The sequence below is a fragment of the Channa argus genome, chromosome 13 (genome assembly GCF_033026475.1).
Source record: "Channa argus isolate prfri chromosome 13, Channa argus male v1.0, whole genome shotgun sequence".
NCBI classification, from domain to species: domain Eukaryota; kingdom Metazoa; phylum Chordata; class Actinopteri; order Anabantiformes; family Channidae; genus Channa; species Channa argus.
Genome location: NC_090209.1, coordinates 15,195,523 through 15,215,382, shown reverse-complemented (window position 1 = coordinate 15,215,382; position 19,860 = coordinate 15,195,523). Strand labels below are relative to the sequence as shown.

The window sequence follows — 19,860 nt, the reverse complement described above, 5'->3', positions numbered from 1 at the left end:
CACATTTTGACAAATGAGCAATAATCATGCAATCAGTGAGTGTTACTGCTCTAAAAGCTGCCATGTCTAAACTTGCTCAAAGACTCAAGTCTCTTGTGTAGAAAACCCCCTTCTGTAAAAAGTCCTTAATTTGCAATCCCTATTACCTTTCATTACCCAACATGCACTGCGCTACTAGTGCTATTCTGCACTGCGCTAAAATATAGGAATATCTTGACCAAACAAATTTGTCTTTTGTGCGTTGCACAACTCTGCAAGAGTGAGATCATCTATCATTTAGTCAGCCAATAAGGTTTAACTTCTCTTTCTGCAATGTCTTTACTTCACAAAAACACAGTTGGGGGTACACTTCCGAGTATTCAATGACGTTTGCAATGCACTGCATGGGCTTTGTATGGATAATGATGGCTCCATTATAAATTCTGTGTCTTTGAGGCATCAGCATCTTGGCTGTTCTCTGCAGCAGTGCAGCGCTCTCTGCTTCTCACTGCAGGAGTAAAGCTTTTTTTATTTTTTTTTTATTTAACGGGACATTGTTCTGCCTGGGCCCACAATTGAACCCTGTGATCCTTCGTCCTCTGGTGTAAAATTAAGAGCTGCATGCATCAAGTCAAGGTTTATGCTTACCTGTTTTAAGCCCTTTATAGTTTGTATATTATAGGCAGGCGTATTGAATGCTTTTTGCCCTTTTACCTATAAATCTGCCCTTATAGGAAAACCCACTACTGGTACTGGAGCATCTTTGTTCATATCAGCCAGTACAAATTGTAGGTACACATCATGCAAAATCTGTAATTCATTAGTTGAGAGCATCTTTTCCTGCAAGTACAATCTGCATGCAGTGCTGCTTCTTCAGTCTGCCGAGACTCACAGCCCCTCCTGTAGTCGGTGAGACCAGGAAAATTGCCCCCCCCCTTAGCATATCCTTCACACAGCCCATGCCATTCTCAGTAATGGCATCCCCTGTGATGAATAAGCTATGAGGAGGAGACTTTTTACATGTCCTATTGGATAACCTTGCTCTGCTTTACCTGGCTACTGTCACCTCATCTCCTCTGGCTCTCCACTCTCCCAACCAAGGGCAGAATGTGTCAATGTGTGTAAGGGCTCATAGATCACATGAGGATAGAGATTTGGAGTTAAGTCGTCTGTGCAGTTTATTGAATGTGTACATGCACAGCTCTCTTTCAAGTATATGAGTCACATTATGGTCTGGGAAAACTGCTTCACTATTAGTGTTTTTGCAGTGGATATGGCATGTTTAGCTAAACAGGTGATTTATGCATTTATGTGTCAAAATTGTGTATTATTATTGACTCAATTCTTAATAGGATTGAACTGCAATAAAACAGATGCAGGGTTCACCTAAGGCAATAGCACTGTCAAATATACAGTCACAAACAGATAATAGAGTCTAGTCTAAGTATTGGTTGGAGAGTTTACATGTCTTCTTTGCCATTTGCAGCCCCTTTTTTGGTTCTATTGATCTGTCCAGAAAAGATAATAGACACATTGATTCACAAGCTCAGCAGCTTGCTAGGTTTAAACATCTATTCAGACTAATTCTCAGTAGTCTTCATTCAAGTAAGAGAATTGCTCAGACTGACAAGCAACTGCTCTTTTAAAGTGAAGATTTAAAAGCAGAGCTGTGAAGAGTTTTGGTCTCTTTTGGGTGTACAGCCGCTTCGAATTTATTTCTGCATCTGACATGATGTAAAAAAAAAAAGGAATTTCAGTGAGCCTAAGTGATTAGGTGGTTAAAAAGCATAGACTCAGGGGAAACCTGACATTGCTGATAAAAAACAGATTTAGAAGGGAGGTAATTGACGCTTTTTAGCAAGAAATTAACTTCACAAAAATCATTTCTCTCTGCTCAGTTCAGTCAATCTGACATAGAGATTGGATGATGATATCATGGCTTTAGAGAAGAAGTTGTGTTGTGTGTTTCACTGCGCCAGTGCCTCTTTGCTGACCTCATTTTGTAAAGCTGAGCAGATTTCTGTCAGGGCCAAGTGGAGTGAAAAAGAAACACGGTCAACACAAAACAGGCCAAATGTGGTTGTAAGAAAGACTATAAGCACACAGAAGTTCAGAAAGTTTACAATTTTGAACAGGTGAAATGGTCCAGATATGTTTTGCTTCAAAAACAAGTAAAATTCCCTTAGCTGTCTGTCAATACATCACTTACATTACTCTCTATCATATTAAAAATCCTGCTTTAAAAGGCTTTAAAAACATATAAAGTTCAAGAAGTAATCCGTTTTTTTCGCAGTACGAGAAATAATTGTAAGAGGTCCATGATAGATTGACAATATGGTGAGAGACTGAACTTCTGACAGCCTGCTGCTCTGTTGTGAATGAGCAGCAGCACTGTCAGCTGTCAGTGCAAGCAGCAGCCAGTCTGCTCTCTGGAGCAGTGCTGTTATAGCAAAGCATAGTGCACAGATCAGCCTTAAATAAGAGAGACTGCAGCTGGGGAGTCTTCTTTAAGTCAGATCTATTATATAAATTTCAAGCATCTGCATGTAATATTTTAAGATAAACATTGTAAAATAGATCTGGTATATTTTTGTCTGGGTTCCTTTCAAGCATACAGGTAAATGTGTAGGTCAATAAATATCTCCTTCTACATAGAGTAAAGATCTTGGACTTTGGTTTTTCTGCGGCAGTATATTGTATATGACTATTATGTTATAAACAAGCTTAATTATAGCTGTAAATATTAAGGTCTCATAACAGTTGCTTGCTTTTCTTTACTGTGAATATAACACAGTAGACAAAAGAGACTGAAAAAACAATGGCATTAACATCTGTGTGATAGTAAGGCAGAAAACATTGTTGGGTTTAAAAAGATAAACTGAAGATTGTATCCAGTATTATTTTTACATAGTTTTCATCTGCAGGGATGAATGCAGGCTGTTTGTTATTTTGGTCTTTTTCCCTGCTGCCTTGTGTTCTGCATTCCAGGTTCAGGGAGGATTGCTGCAAATCCTCTACAACAATTTGTGTCATCTAGAAGTGTGTGTTGACTCCTGGCCTAAATTCACTACTGCCATTTGTTACCGTCCAAAACAGGTACAGCACATAGGGACAGAGATAGATAACCTATAGGCTCCTCCTGACTGGCCTGTTGATGTCTATATGTGTCCAAAACCTTTTCAGCAGTGACTCATGATGTTCGCACTATTTTCGCCAAGAATCCAACAAGTCTGAATAAGTTATTAATTGGAAAATTGGCTCATTTTTAGACAGATGATAGAATGATTTAGAGGTGTATGCAGACATTTGCCAGTTATATACAGTATTTATTCTTTAATTTCTATACTGATACTTTTACTAATATAGAATTCATTAAAGCTTGTTTTTGCATAAAGAACTAAATAAGAGTTATTGTAGTTGTCGCAATTGCAAAATTTAGATGCAGATATCATTAACTTAACAGATATCGTTATGTCATCAACATGTGATGACAGTAAACTTAACTCTCCTCTAATTTCTTTAAACAATTTCACACTTAAAGTATTTTTTATTACTAGAGACATATACAGATTACCTAACATTCTGTTTCCTAGATTTTTAATACTGTCAACAAAAGGCTCAGTGATTTATGAAAAACAACTGGGTAGTTTTAACAAATGTTAAACAATGGTTTAAGTTTTTTGCACCTTTTGCCGTATTTCCAGCAGCAGAGCAATGTCTGTGGCTTTTACTTAAAATAAACAACAGTGGATGTTCATGGTAATGAAGGAACAGGTCACTGAGTGCAATAATGTGGCTCACTGACAGGTTGCACTTATCTTCAGACAACAGCAGTGGCCTATAGTGCAGAGACATAAGATATAGAGGCGATACTTGTTTGAAGAACCAGTTAATTGATAGTTTTGGTTTTTCAATGAAATTGAAAAGAAAAATATAATTTTTTTTACCAGATTAAATTAACAAATTCAAGTGTTGAACATACTGACACTTTACATTTTATCATTTCAAATCCTTTATACACCATATGTGTTTACACAAACAAATAGTAAAAGTGTTGTCACTTATTTAAACTTTTAAAATGCAGACATTTTTGCTCACTGCAGGACATACCCTAAATATACTGTGCACTGTTTGAGTATTTTTACTAACCCCTAATCTTATACAGCTGCATATAATACAGTTTAATATTTTCAAATCACATTGTTCTTTTATTTGTAATTGTGTTTGTCATGATTAGAGTTGCGCTGATCTGATCTGACCCACTAAGTTTTCGTGATATAGCAGTCCCTGACCTAATGTTCCTTTATGGAAAAACATTTGTAAGAATTTTTCTAGAGGTGGAAAAGTAAGTTCTGCTATGGGCTTGGTAGTCTGTGTTGGTATTTGAAATAGATATTGGGTAAATGTTTGTTTGATGGGTCAGTTTATAACCTCAGTTGAAGAGGTATTTTCTAAATATTTTTTTACATTTTTTATTTAAAGTAAATGGTGTTGGCACTGCCAGTTTGCAGTCTGTATGTACCACATATACTTGCCTGATAGATGCAGTCAGGAGAGCGTTAACTGCATGAGAGCCCATGTCCACCATCTGCCAAACCACAGTTTGACAGATGAGAATGCCCGGCTCTTGTTCTGGATCGGTATCTGATGAGCTGTGTGAGCTAAGGATGGCCTAAGCTCTACCAGTGTACAGATGAGCCAGTCACCTCCTGCTTGTCCCCCAGGCTCTGATTCGCAGGAGAACCAGGCCATCATTAATGCTCCGACCTCACTCCTTTCTCTGCATGTCCCAGTGTGGAAAAGCTTTCTGTGCTGCTTAAATGGAAGAACAGACTCAGAGTAAGCCAAATGAATACCTGTAAAGTCTGCCACATGATTGAAACCACATTGCAAATGTGGTGTTTTATAGTGATGTTTACAGAGTCTTGATTCTGTTCTTTGATTTCTGTTTGTTACGTTTGATCCATTTCTGAAAGCGAGTAGAACTGTAATATATTTTATTGTGTCTTTGGGGCAAATTTGATAAAGAGTCCTGTTTCTTTTTTATTCATTACAGAAATTATACTGTTGATTGTCCCTCAATATGAAATTTTTCTGTACAGATTATAAAAATCTGCATTAACCCTCTAGCATGTATTTATGTCATGAGAAAAAGACCCCTTAACTTGCAGATAACCAAAACAGCCTCTCATAAACCTGGGACCCCTCTATGGAGGTGTGCTATTGCACTGCTGATTGCTCCTGTGTTTTAGCAGCAATGCACCATTCAAGTCTGCAGGCGACTTGACAAATGAGTAGCGATCTGAGCAGAGGGGATGCTCGTACTGCACCACATATCTTGTCCCATCCACATCCTCCTGTCCCGCAGTGGTGCACCTTTCTTATGCCCTTACTTACCCTTAGTTTAAACCTGCAGGTGCTGGTACATGCTAAATACATGTTGTTGATGTGTGTACAAATAAAGGCACAGCTAAAAAAGAGAGTGAGTAAACACAAGCCTGCATATTTCTGGTTCAGTGTCTTTACAAACGTTTTTATCTTTATTGCGTATTGATTCCCACAAATTAACAAAGGATTCTGATGTTCACAATATTTTGTCAATTTTTAGGTTTCATTTAAAAAATATTACTGTTTGTCAGTGCCCTTGTAAATGCTAAAAAATGTATTGTTGTTTTATATATGTATGAGACTAAACTAAGTAATTCTTGTCTCACAAAATAGATAATTAAAGTTTCAAATACAAAAGAAATTAGGTCTGTTAACAATAAATTAGATGGCCTTATGTTATTATAATAACTTAAGGTCGATGTTCGCACTTCACTGCCTGTGCACATGACTTTAATAACTAGTAGAGATTATTTTTATCACTGTGTAATGATTTCTGCTATATGAAACTGCACAGATCTTATATTGCAAGCCATCCACTGAAACATGAGATGTCTTCTCACCTACAGCATAAATCTATTTGAGTCCTAAACCTTCAATACAATACAAAGAGTTGTAGGATGAAAAAAAAAGCCATCAGGATTGGCTGCAGATCTTTACTCATCTCAGGGCCATTTCAGGATGAGATTTTAAAAAAAATTCTAGATAGGCAGTTCCTGACGCGTGCACTAGTTTATTAGTATGTTGCATACAACTACAGCCACCACATGAGGACAGCATCCACCCACTGGTACTGCTCAGAAAATGCATCTCAGAAAAAGTGAGTAGCTGAGTGTCTGACGCAGCGTGCAATCATTCACCTTGGCTGCTCTGACTTGCCTTGGTGCAGCTGTCCACACATACCCCCACAACCTCCACCCGCACAGAGGCAGTACACTCTGCCATCTATGGAATCGGGCATACTATCGATCCTGCTGAAATGCTCGTTTTTAAAAGGGAGGCAGTAAGCATGTCTGCACTCCCCTCCTCCACCATAGAAGGGCCCTGAGATATCACCATGCTCAGCACATTGCACCATCACTGAATGGGAAAATGGGATTTTCATTCGGAGATGAGCTGAGGGGAGGGTAATTTAAGTCAGCAAGCTATGTTCCCCACCAAGGATGTAAAATGATCCAAATTACCTTCAGCCACTTCCCACTGTGGTCAAATAAGGTCATTTTAAATGTCCTTGTTTTATTTCATTCCTTGTCCCAGAGAAAGCACATGTCAAATGTGAAAACATGTACAAGTGCTGAAGTTAAGAAGGAAGTGAAGAGAGAGGGTTTTCAACCCCTTATCATTGCAGTTTTCAGCACTTGTTCAGAATGGGAACATGTGTATGTTGTTTCTTGGACTATGAAAGCAATATGAGTACGTGATAAATGAAAGAAATAGAGATTTTTTCAGACTGAGTGAAGCTTTGAACCTCATGTAAAAAAGTCTCTATTTCAGAGAAACCACTAGATGGCAACAGTTTCCTGGTATTTCCAATCCTAGGTGGTATTTGGTAGACATGTTTACTCACACAAGGCTGCAGATTTAAAGGAAATTCTAGGAAGCCTTAATGGTCCATGTCTGACACACAAATTAAATAAAATAGGGTTTGGTAATCACTATTATTAGTGCTTGTTTCCATTCCAAAGATGGATCTTGTTGTTTCAAACATCCTCTTACTGAAGATTTTTGTTCATATGATTAGAGGTGTCTGCATCAGTAGTCCAGTACACAAAGTGGTGTGCAGGGTGCATAATCCCTGTCAGGCCTAATCCCCCATCAGTCACCACAGTTGACATTCCCCAGGAGTCAAAGTCTCAGTGGAGTATGATTCAGTCATACTCCGCTGACTTGACAGTGTGTGCCAGTGTTTCAGTTTGTGAATACTCATGGTTCACTGGTGCCATCAATGAAATCATGCTCTTGCTGAAGAAGGACACTTGTGTGTGTATGAACTTGATACACTAGAGTGTGAATCACCAATTACAAAATCCATTCTACAATGTATTCTCACATATATTCCCTGGATGGACTGTAATGGAATATTTCTGTCCAATAATAAATTTTTTGGAACAAATAAGTGCATAACAAATCAGAGAAATGCTATTATTCTTGTCATAGTTGTTGTAAAGTTATTAAAAGTGCATTCAGACTATACCCCCCTGTACAGTGCCACAGACAAGTTTTAGGCCCAGACCAGCATTTTATTGTTTTGACTATAGATTCACATAGATTACTGCCTGTAAAGCTATAAAAGGTAGAAATAAATATTGCTTGTTTGATGTCCTATCTGCAGTGAGGATCTTTGAGGGGCCTCAAACAGAGAACCCTATTGAGCTCCCCTGGTAAGATTGGTAAGAAATTAGTAAATAGTAATGTTCTATTTACTGCCCTTTTTTAGATAATAACTTTCAGTCTTTTATAGTTTTACAACAATATATCAGAAATGTACTAATATTGATGTATTGATCTGTGATTCAAAAAACTTTATTGATCTTAAATATAAAAAAATTGTATTCAAATTTTTCTAACTTACTGTGAATGTGTGTATGAATGCAAATCTTTTTCCAGTATAACTATAAATGTACATTGTCAGTTTGAAAATAGTTTTTGGTACTTTGTGTCAACACAAGCACTTTTTACATTTCCATTTTTACATATACATTTCCCATTTAGTAACAATATGACAAAAGTAGACAGTTAAAATATTCGAATTATAGCTTGCAGCCTCTACGTTTGTAAATGCCAAACTTTTTAAAAATCTTTTCCCGAATGTACAAGCCAATCTTACTGGCTGTGCAAAAAATCTAGTTCAAGTGCACATTTAAAAAACAACTAAATTGACCAAAATGCTAGGCTAAGATAATAGAAAATACAATACCAAAATATAAAAACAAATGTTAACTAAAAACAAAAATCATTTTAGTTGTAGTAATACGGTCTTTCAGAGTTGTTTGCATCATTGCACTTGTGATGCAGTACCGACGCACGGCCAGCAGCCTGTCGGTAGGGCGGTCCTAATCTGCCATAGCCGCTGGGAGCACTTTACCACGTGACGCGGGAGCTGTTTGAGAGCAGCCATCATTATTTCAGCTTTTTCATGTCCAGCCTGAAATGCTTAAACATTAGACGACCAGGAAACAGAAAACAGCGATGGAGTACGCGAAAACTCTGAAGCCTTAGCCGGTCTCATTCTCTCTGCTGTTTCTCTGCCTCACAGACTACCAAGGTTTGTTTGCTGTATGCTCTTCGTCCTCTTTTCCCACTGTTTTCTTTACGTACGGCGGTCGCCGTTCGTTTCGGTTTGAGTGTTCCTCTTTAAAATCACGTTTACATATTTGACACCAGCAAATCTGTGTCAATCCCTAAGCGTCCACTTGAAAGGGCTTAACGACTTGTGTGTTTGTCGTGTCTCATTAACGTTAGCCACGCCGTGTTGCTGTCGGTGCTAACACCGACGGCTCGTGCAGCTCGTTGTGTAAGTTTACGTTTCGAACGTCAGGTAAACAGAACGGTTATTAATGGCGGAGTCACGCGACGCTCCAGTCTATAGTCTCTCGTGGACGTTCGACGAGCTCACGGCTGTCAGGCCCACGAGAGTCTCTTTTAAGATTAGGCTGCATTTCCATAGCTAACATGGATTAACCGGCCTGCGCTACACTCTTCTGTAGGGATAGTGGATTTAAACTGATGCAATGTAAGACAGCAGGTTGTCGGTACACAGTTAAGTCCAGTTTGCCTTCAAAGTGTTGTATGGAGGTAGTGATTGAACTCCATGCTCTTGGCTGGTGGGGGGTGGGGGGTGGGTCAATGTTATCGTTAGCTTTTCTGCTTTAAACATTTTGATGCATCCTAAGTTGGTATAGTAAACATTCCTGAAGGTTTTGTTGCACAGCTGTTGTGTTTATGTGTTTTGAGTGAGCATAAACAATTCCAGGTAGCATTAAACAGGTAACCTGCAACGAATCCTGTTTCGAGGCTAAGACCACTTTTTAATAAAAAGTCAGACTGCATTATATTCATCCACACTTTACTGCATCACACATACAATCTGTGTATCCATACAATGGATAACATTGTCTTTAGTAAAACCTGAGCTTTATGTACTCAGGAGGTCAGCAAACAGGCCAGGGCTTCAAGTTCAGGTAGGCCCAGCCTAAGATGGGCCAAACAATAGAGACAAGTGTTTCCTTGGCTCAGCAAATCCAGCAAGTCCTTCCTCTTGCATTTTAATCAGTTCGAAACTGACCCGGGGGCCCAAGAACCCTAACCAGCCCAGGCCAGGATTCCGGCTCAAATATTTCCACCTACAAGCCACCTTTTATGCTACTAATAGGTATGTATGTTTTTGAAGTCCAATGTGATTGTGGGAAGATCTTTTTTCTCTTTTTTTTTTTTTTTTTAAATTGTTAGTTTGGATTTAATTGTTTCATGTTGTGAGGTAGACCTTTTGTTACACTGTCGGGGGTAAATGGAAGACTCTGGGTTCAAGAGTGGGCAAATTAACATGTTTCATTCTCTCTGAATGCTGGACAGGCATTGAAAGAGAGGGTGTTTACATTCAGATCTCAGCCACCCGCTGCTTGCTTTTTCTTCCCTCCTGTTTTTCAATCACTGAGGAGACATGACCCATTTAAATGGTTGTTTACTTGCATTAGAATAAGAGCCAAAGTACTTCTCAATGAACTCTTGTCTACAATTCAATTAGAGTGGCCTTCCCAGCAGCACAGTTTTCCACATTGCACAATGCTCTCTGCAGCCTGGCTGCAACACAAGGCTAAATTCGAAAACCAAAGAGCAGCAATAGTCACAGCTGTGCTCCCGAAAACTCACATTAACCTGTGATTTGGAGTATGGAAACTTAATTCGGAGTGCAGAGTAAATGGTTAAAAAATTGAACGTTTGTGATCTGTAATTGAGTTGAAATAAAACACACACAGGTATCTGTCAGGCTTTTATTACCATGTGTCTGCATACTTGAAACTGTTTGTGCTTTGAAAGTCCTGTGGTCCGGAGTCTTCAAACAGAATGTCTTTCCTTTTTTTGTATCGCCACAGGAATTATTGCTGCTTTTCCTGTCACCCTCAGACCAGACAACCATGTAATGGCAAATGGCTGAGTGTTTGTTTTTGTTTTTTTTCCCCTATTTTGGACGTTGTTGGGAATATTTCATATTCACAATAATTGAGAAATGTTCCATTGAGGTTCAGGGATCTACTTTTTTATTTTGGCTACTGTTCTTTATGTTTATTTATTATAAAAAGGACACACTGACTATGGATCATGCCAAAGAAAAAAATCTCCTGTTCAGATTGTCCTATTTGTGTGAGAGGGGGACAGACTCAAACAATTTTTTTTTTAATTTATTTATTGGGGCAAATGCTCAATTACGGCTAGGTTCAAAAGATTGCATCTCTTAATTTTGAAATGTCAAAAAGAGTAAAGAGGAGTTGTTGTTTTTTTAACAACATAATTTTGACTTATCAAAATAAGGGGATACAAACCTTTTCACTCAACTATATAATTGTTGAGTGAACACGCAATTTCACAGATGATGTAATTGAAAGTTTTCTGCTTGAGTTATTGAAGCAGAGACTTCCAGGTTTTCCTCTCTGTGGTTCTAATGTTTTTGCCACCTCACTATTTTAAATAAGTTGGCCAAAACATTTGAACCACCTCTTCTTATAATGTATTCCAGTGCAAGTCCAGTAACTGCTTTGACCTTAATAATAAAGAGTAAAATTATCTTCTTTTTGACAGTTTCAGCTAACAATTGGGAAATTATTGCATTGTAAAAGACAACGCCAGATAACTCTAGGTATTTACCAGTATGACTAGGTGGCCATATCTATACAAAGACTGTTGACAGCAAAAAAAGCCAATCAGTTATTAAATCTTGCTTTTCCATTTGACATTGTAACTAGGCCAGTTTGACAATTACACATCATCTTTTCAGTCTACCAAATTTGTTTATGACTGAGGGGTGGAAACTTGTTGGTCTTGTCTGTCTTGGCTGACTTGACATTATAGAGAGTTAAAACAAGTCCATAGAGGTTTGAAAAGCCCACAGCTATGCAAAATTTATAGTTTCACCTTTAAGTTTGCATGTCAGAGTAAAAACAAGCCCAAGTCCAAAGAAGTCTTTGTAGACTGATAAACGTGTGATGAGGTATAGATCAGGGCCAGGGTATAAAGCCATTTCCGAAGCTTTGTTTCCAGAAGCGCAGTGGGCTCGTAAATTATAAAATGGGCCTATTTTGGAGCCACCAGAACTTAATAAATGCCAGGCACTGCTCATCAACTCTCCAATACCATCCCTCCAGTGAAGCATGGTGGTGGGAACATCATGCATTTCAGCATAAGACCAGTGAAAGCAGCCAAATACAGATACTTCTTGAAAAAAAACGTACTGATATGCACACAGCCAGAGACTAGGAGGATTGTTAAACTTTCAAAATAGTAATTATCTGACATATATGGTCAGTATGAGACTGTAATGACACATGCTTTGGCTGTCAATAAATATGTTTTATACAGTGTCATGTGAGCCCTGACGCTAATATCAGTTGTCTAGCCGTCACCAAGTATTCCAAGTTAAAACATTAAGTAGGTTCTCTGTTGTTCATAATCTTCAACAAACACTGTGATTTAATCACAGGGCGTGTACCTTTTGGGTCCATCAATGAGCAAGATAGTGTGATAAAGATGGACATTGTAACTTCTGTTAAACTTGCTGTTATCTTGTTGTTTTGTAGAATCTGCTAATGTTTTCTGGTACAAACAAATTTCTGGATAATTATATTTTTAAATAATTGTTCATCTTTTTCTGGTTTTATCTATTGTATTCTCTTTTGGTAGGCTTTAAACCACGCCAGGCCTTGGCTCACTCTGGTGACAAGAGAGTTTAAACCACAGTGGAGTAGGGGGTCTTAGGTGCATTTCTCCCCCCATTAATATTTAAGGGGGGGGAGGGAGGAGGAAGAAGGAACTTCCATATCGACCTGGAGCATGGGGCAAAAAGTCCCAGGTGGTATTAAAACCATTGATATGCGGGATCCTGCGTTCAGCCCTCTGAAGCTGGAGCTACAGGCCCTCAGTCACACCAAGCCATCTCGCCTGGACCTGTTGCTGGACATGCCGCCCGCCAGCCTGGAAATCCAGGTCCAGCACTCATGGAACAATGATGACCGCTCCCTAAATATCTTCGTCAAGGATGACAACAAGCTGGTGTTTCACAGGCACCCTGTGGCGCAGAGCACAGACGCCATCCGTGGCCGTGTTGGCTACACAAGAGGACTGCATGTGTGGGAGATTAACTGGGCCATGCGACAGAGGGGCACACACGCTGTAGTCGGAGTGGCCACAATTGATGCTCCACTACACTCAGTGGGCTACACAGCTTTAGTAGGAAGCAATGCTGAATCTTGGGGCTGGGACCTGTGCAGGAGTAAACTCTACCATGATGGCAAAAACAGCGCAGGAAAAACCTACCCTGCCTTCCTTGAACCTGATGACACCTTCATTATACCAGACTCCCTCTTAGTAGTCTTGGACATGGACGAGGGGACTCTGGGTTACATAGTGGATGGACATTATCTAGGGGTGGCTTTCAGAGGACTAAAGGGCAGAAAGCTGTACCCAGTGGTGAGCGCTGTGTGGGGACACTGTGAAATACGCATCCGGTACATAAACGGACTTGATCGTAAGTAGAACTTTATTTATTTTTATTCTTTCCTGGACAGTGTTTTGTCTCCTGAGCAACAGTGATAAGTGATTCCTGAAATCTACGCAGTTTTTGAATAACAACTGACAACATTTATTGATGCAATATATAATGGCGTGAGAGCTCAGGGTTTGTCAGTTACATCTAAGTAGATGGGGTTACTTTAGAGCAAAATTCCTGTCTGATGTCCATTATGTACTTCTCTTTATGTGATGTAAAGCAGTACATGTGATAACACGACATTCTTTGTGTTGTTTCCCAGCAGCCCAGATTACTTGCAAATTAATATTTAACTTTATACTTGAGTCACCTTTCTCAGGGCAATGATGTCACTGTCCTAATGAAAGTAAAAATATCTCATCTCCCCTGGCTTTTGTCATTAACTGTATTGTTTTTAAATTTGGCTTGGCACCTCCTCCATAGTTTCTCTTGAAAAAAAAAAAAAAACATCCCATGATCCTTGATGTTCTCTGACAGAAAACAAACTGCTTGTTTGTCTCCCAGTTAAATGTAAAATGATTAGAATAATCCCATTTGTTCCATGATGAAAGGGTCATGAGCTTTCAATGAGAAAACATAGATGCTTATCAAAACATGTTGTGCTACCCACAGGTCCCAAGTGCTCTGTGCTCATTAGTTTTTTATGTTCAGCTAAGATCCTTTGACCTAGTTTAGTTCTTTATAAAAGTGCTACAGATGCAGTGTTATGCACAAACCGCAGTTTCAATTTTGACATTTTTAGTGTTGAACGGGAAAATCCCTGATCTTTCACAACAATGTTAAAGTTAATGTGGTTTGGATCCAGCAGACACATACAGGCCTAGAACTGAACACTGTTTTTGAATCTGCAAAGGTCCTTTAATCTAGTTTTGGCTAATGTCAGATGTTTAAATAGTAAAATATTAAGTCAGTAGTTTAAGGCAGAAAAACACGTTATTCGAAAAAAAATTGTAAAGTGGCATGGCACTAAATTTTAATCAGATTAAGTATTGATTTTTTTAATTCTTTAGATCAGCTGTTTAATCACAAATCTTAATGTTAGTGTCTTTGTACAGTTCTTAAAATCACAAATGAATGCCTGAGGAATATTTTCTTAAATTACATGAGTTTATAGGGAAGGTCCAAAGTAAGTACATTACTGCTAAAGATACTGAAACTGAATCACATTTTATAGCTTTTCTTTTTTCTTCCCTAAAAATGTTAAACCTTAATTTCCATCAAAATGTTTCTCTGTTAAAAAAATGACTAGATGATCAATTAATTGCAAAAATCCCCATCAGTTTATTTTAGGCTTTTCTAGAAAACACATCGTCCTATTTAACACAACTACAGCACAGAAATGTTGTCATTGTTAGTGTTTTTCCTAGTCTAGGAAATTCACTGTAGTACTTAGATGTGCTCTCTTCACCTCAGAATGTTTTCAGTATTATCAGTATGAACTTCTTTGATCTGAAGAAATTCTCTGTTGTTTTAAATTCTCCTCTGGTGGATACTGAATACCACTGAGGCTGAGAGTTTTTTTTTAATATATTTTATGTGTAAAAATACAAAATTTGGAATATAATATTAACTGATGGAAACAACATGTGATTTCAATACAGTTTTCTGTATTTACAATTATTGTATAGCCCACCAAAACCCTAATGTTTTCATAGCAACATTTGATAAAAGTTGTTGCTGTTAAAGTCCCAATTGTAGATCAGGTCACTGCCTGTTTTAAAAAAAAAAACACATTACATGCACCACCTTTCTGATTCTAAATTATGGCAACAAGTGACTTACACTTTTTAAACTATATGCGTTTTTATGTGAATAACAAAAAGTACTCCTTGTCACACTTCTGCCTCTCTTTTCTCCCTTTAGCCGAACCCCTCTCTCTGATGGACCTGTGTAGGCGTTCGGTGAGAGTGGCATTAGGAAGAGATCGTTTAAGTGAAATCCACAGACTGCCCCTGCCGGCCTCTCTGAAGAACTACCTGCTCTACCAGTAACTGCACTGACGGTGGTCACAATGCACACTGCACACCCTCATCTCTTTCTCATATTTCTCTGGGATCCTTCTTGGGTTGAACCCGTTTGGCAGCATTGCTCACACCGCCAGGACTGACTAAGCCTCATAGATGATTGAACAAGTATGCTTCTGTGTCAGTGGCTAGACATGTTTTTGAGTTTCTTATCCTGTTTTTTATGACTCTTTGCAATTGTATTCTCTAACTTTATCGAATCAGGAATCATTGAGCACTATGCACATGATCCAGGCAGTATCCTGGCCATCACTTTGTTGGTGTAACTCCTCCAGTTTTGAGGTTAATGTGGCATTTGTGGTCTGTATCTCCTCTGTGACTTTCAGGCTTTATCATAATGAAATTCTATTTAGGAGCATTTTAAATTTAAATGAGATACCTAAACAAAATGATGTGGTGGGAAACTAAACTTTAGATGTTGCTGCAAAAGTGCACTGGCAGCATGCGACCAAATAGTGGCAGCACATACACTTCAACTTGTACATTGATTCAAATTAAGAATAACATGAATGCTCATTGCTTTTTAGAACTTTTTAAGATATCTAATAAACAAATTACTGACAGGACACATAAAAGAGATGCTGACCACTGCATAGTGAATCTGTAGTACAGTGTGGATGAATGCATTGTGAGACACCCCACTGCACACTCAGGTTTCTCTGCATTGTGGATGTGGCCCATTGCTTACGAACAGCCATCCAACAGGAACATAATCAGCAGAATTTTTTAATAGGTTAATGTCACTGTGATTATTTGTAGCATGCAACAGCAGGATTTTTTTTCTCAATACAACCACGTTTTTAAAAAAATTGTCACTCCAGCTTTTTGTACTGTAGTAGTTTTCAACCTTGTGCTGTCAAAGCCCAACACTGCTCTACTTTTATTTTATTTAACCATTGTTTTCCATCACCTGGTTTCACTGCTTTGCAGGTGTTAAACTAGACAATGGGAAATGAAAAGTAAAATACGTACTGCAGAATCATTGTGGGAGGAAAAAAGAAATTTGCTCTTAGGTCTCATTGGCACATAGCTGAGAACCATTGAATTGTGTGTGGTGTTTTTTTTTTTAATTATGACAAGCAAGGGGGCAGGGAACTAGACTGTTTAAGGGAAAGCTGTGCCTATATCCTCTTATTTAAGGCACCATAATGACAGTAAATGACAATCCACAAAGTGCTGCACAAATGTAATAAAAGATCAGATTGCCAACATGTCAATTGCCATATCACAGACCTGTCAACTTTATTATTTTTAAATGTGTAGATGTGAACATACTGTGCCACATCTTACCTTTCTTTGCCTGTAGCTTCCATTTTATTTGTATTCTTCATTGTAGATTTGTTTAAGTATCTATTAAAGATTATTTCAAATAATGTCTTGTATATTGTACATTGTATTGACAACTGTTAAAAAGATATTATTTGACTACAAACTGCATAAAATAAAGCACGTAAAATTTTAGCCAAATTGTAGATGCTGTAGGGTAAACTCAGTACCTCAAATGTATAAAGACTGACTTGGGGCAAGTTGATTTTGATGCAGACGATCTATTATAAGATGACATTATTTACCTTTTCTCCCCGATGGGTGTAGATTTACATTTTAGTCTCCATAATGTGAAGTATTAAGATATAAGACTCAACACCAAGGATTTTATAGTGGTTTATGGAAAACAAACATTGTACCAAATAAGTTATCATTTTGTAACACTGTTTATAATGTGGTATGTGGCTCTATCTACACTGCAAATAATATATTGTAATCCGTGTTCCCACACACAGTTGTTTATATTCACTTTGCCTGATCACACTGTACCATAGTGTAGAAAATAGTCTGTCAAAATTTCTCTTATTCCACTGTGAGTTTAGAGGCACCCACAGGCCTTGCTTGGAGGAAAAAATTTTAATTAAGCTGCTCGGGTTTTAGGCTTATGGTTTGTGAATGGTGTGTCACTGAGACACTTGAATAGAACTATCTTTAGTGTTGTTGTAACACCTGTGCCTTTGCCATAATGAAATAAAATACCTGCTTTTGAAAAGTAATTTTAGCACCTAAGCAATCTGTACATATTAGAGGACCTCAGTAACTATAATATTCAAAAACACCTATGTGGATTTGCAGGATACTTGAAAACAAGCATCAACCAGCAGTGGGATTCTGGTGACTGGAGCCCTTGTGTAGCTGTTGCACTATTTTCCAACAGATATAGCAGTTTCATCAGCTACAAAGACAAACTGACATAAGATTAGGACCAACAATACATTTATATGTAGATGAACACCTGCCCATAAAGTATACAAATACAAAAACCATCAATTAAGTCCTCTTTAATGGTGTGTCCATATGTACCTCTTTACTTTCTGAAAGTAAGGGAAGGGGTAGGATCAAACTGATCGAGGGATATGAAATCTTAGGACATCCATATGAATGTTATGACTGCACAGAACAGTCAAATTATATTTTCTGCCCAATTTGTGTGTGACATGTAAACTTTGGTTATTAAACACTGTACCGAATGTAAAAGCCCTGTGCTGCAGGGTGACTACTAGTAAAGGGGGGCATGTGGTAGTGGGGAAAGGGCTACTGTCACTGTTTCATGAGTCTCCTGAGAGACACTTTAATCACGGTTAGGCCCAGCCAAGATTATGTTCACACTGTGTTCATCAGCGGGTTCAAAGAGCTGAGAAAAAGTCCCAGTAAGACCTAAATTGGACGTGTAGCTAGACAAGGGTAGTGGTACAAAAACAACACTACAATAATTGAAAATAAAGAGAAACTGCTCTGCAGCTGCATAGTTCACATTTGGTCACTTGAGGTCAGCATTTCCAACAATTGACACATTAATTCTGGTAAAGAATATGAAAGTAGTAGAAGTGCAAAATTGTACATGAATTCAGTGGAGGAAAAAAATCTCTTTCTAATTTACTGTAGGGGACAGTTCACTTAGAGAATCTTCAATTAGAATTATGCATGTTGGCGAGACTGATACAAATGTTGTAATAGGTAGTTTCGTATGATCCTGTAGTTCTGCCGTCTTGGCCAGTTCTCCAGTTGTAGAGGGTTACTAACCTCAGTGGAATGTATTTGATTAAATAAAGTTTAAATAAATGAAAATAATTACAGAATGAATCTACGATATAAATTTGGGAAAACAGAAAAGTCATTATCAAATAGCCTGGACAAAATCAAGAGCAGTTAGAATAACTTAATAGCAGAGGACACATTGAAAAATCAGTTAAAATGAGGTTAAGGTGATTGAGTAACTTATTTTTCTAAGCTTTGGTCCCCTAAGGGTACCAGCAGGAGCTAAGCTGAAACTTTTATTATGCACAGCTCATTGGTGCTCAGCACACAGTTTAATACCATATTTTGATTAGGGTCCAGTTAATAGTCTTATGTCATATTTGTCTTCTGAGTTAAAAGTCTTAAATGTTCAGTTATTTGCAATCTGAAAAATATGAGGTTGCTTATCTTTTAGCCTGTAATTGTCTAGCAGAGTATGAACACGTCAATTATGTGCTGGGAAATACAAGATGAAGCATCCAAGAGCTGCAAGGGGGTAATAAGTATTAAGATAACTGGTTTGCGATAAGCAAAATTTATGATTTCTGTATAAAATGTCAGCCTAAAAGGAAAGGTTGTAGTATGTTGTTGGCTCCATTAAATTAGGAACAGTGTTAGCATAGTGTGTTTTAGGATGCATGTGGTGGCATAATAAAAGGTCCCCCACATCCTCAACAACAACAAACTAGTTGGTTCTTACTTTATAAATACATACATTACTTGATATAACACCCAACAAACCATATTTATACCGGGTACAGTAAACATTCTAGTTTACATTAGTTTACAATATGTCAAGCCCATTCTAACAGGATATTTTTCTTCAGACCTTTTTGTTATTATGTTGTATCAGCAATTCAAATTTCTTTGTACATTTGGTAAATAAGGCAATGGTAATTAATTTTATATATATTCAACATTTTCACAAGAATGGGTTCTTCAGTGTACGACCAAAGAAAAGTGTTTGGAGTTTTTAAATGCAAACACTGCATGTTTAGTAGTCTGATAATGTTGTGTGTTTAAAAGCTTAATCATCTGAGCACACATTCAAGTTAGGCAAAAAGGGTTTCAGATGTGTATCCAAAGTTCTTATGAAACTTCAACAGTCTGAGTTAATGAAATTGTGTCTAAATCTGGTGCATAATCTTTGAGGTAATAGTGCTAAACATCACTCCAATGTGTTATCCTTTATCTGACACCGTCATTTAAATCCTGTACTATCACTTTCAGCAATTATATTAAACTTTATACATCATTTCAACATAATAACTGGCATCATATTATTCTTAAAATGTATGTATTTCATTATTAATACTTTGGCTGTGTTCTAATTTTAATTATCTATTTCACACCAAGACACATTCTTTGGATGTTTGCATATTTTTAACTGAATGGATGGTTACAAAAAAGTTAAATCTGTTTCAATGTCAGACAGAGGGTAATTTGTTAACAGACGCTAGATGCTTTCTCTGAAGCCCTTTGTTATGTTTCAGGCTGTAAAGTGGTATTTCTGTAAATTATTATTATACAAGTTTATTATTGTATACTGAGGATCAGGAAGGACTCTCTGCTTATTGGTGGTAATGTACAAAAAGAAATCTAAGAAAGGCCAAGCATGCACCACCCTATCCTGCTAGAGTGGGGAGCACA

At 37.8% G+C, this 19,860-nt stretch overlaps 1 protein-coding gene across 3 annotated transcripts; it reads left to right on the top strand.

The window, feature by feature from the left end:
• The first annotated feature begins 8,430 nt into the window (after positions 1 to 8,430).
• On the top strand, positions 8,431 to 16,619 carry spsb1 (splA/ryanodine receptor domain and SOCS box containing 1). 3 transcript variants are annotated; one of them, XM_067526787.1, is made up of 4 exons: positions 8,431 to 8,629; positions 9,638 to 9,736; positions 12,259 to 13,102; positions 14,987 to 16,619. In XM_067526787.1, exons 3-4 carry the CDS (start codon positions 12,409 to 12,411, stop codon positions 15,112 to 15,114), a joined length of 822 nt encoding a protein of 273 aa, XP_067382888.1. In that variant the 5' UTR covers positions 8,431 to 8,629; positions 9,638 to 9,736; positions 12,259 to 12,408; the 3' UTR covers positions 15,115 to 16,619. The 3 variants fall into 3 exon arrangements, with proteins under 3 accessions (XP_067382888.1, XP_067382886.1, XP_067382887.1); XM_067526785.1 differs by having other exon boundaries at positions 9,512 to 9,736; XM_067526786.1 differs by lacking the exon at positions 9,638 to 9,736.
• The last annotated feature ends 3,241 nt before the right edge of the window (positions 16,620 to 19,860 follow it).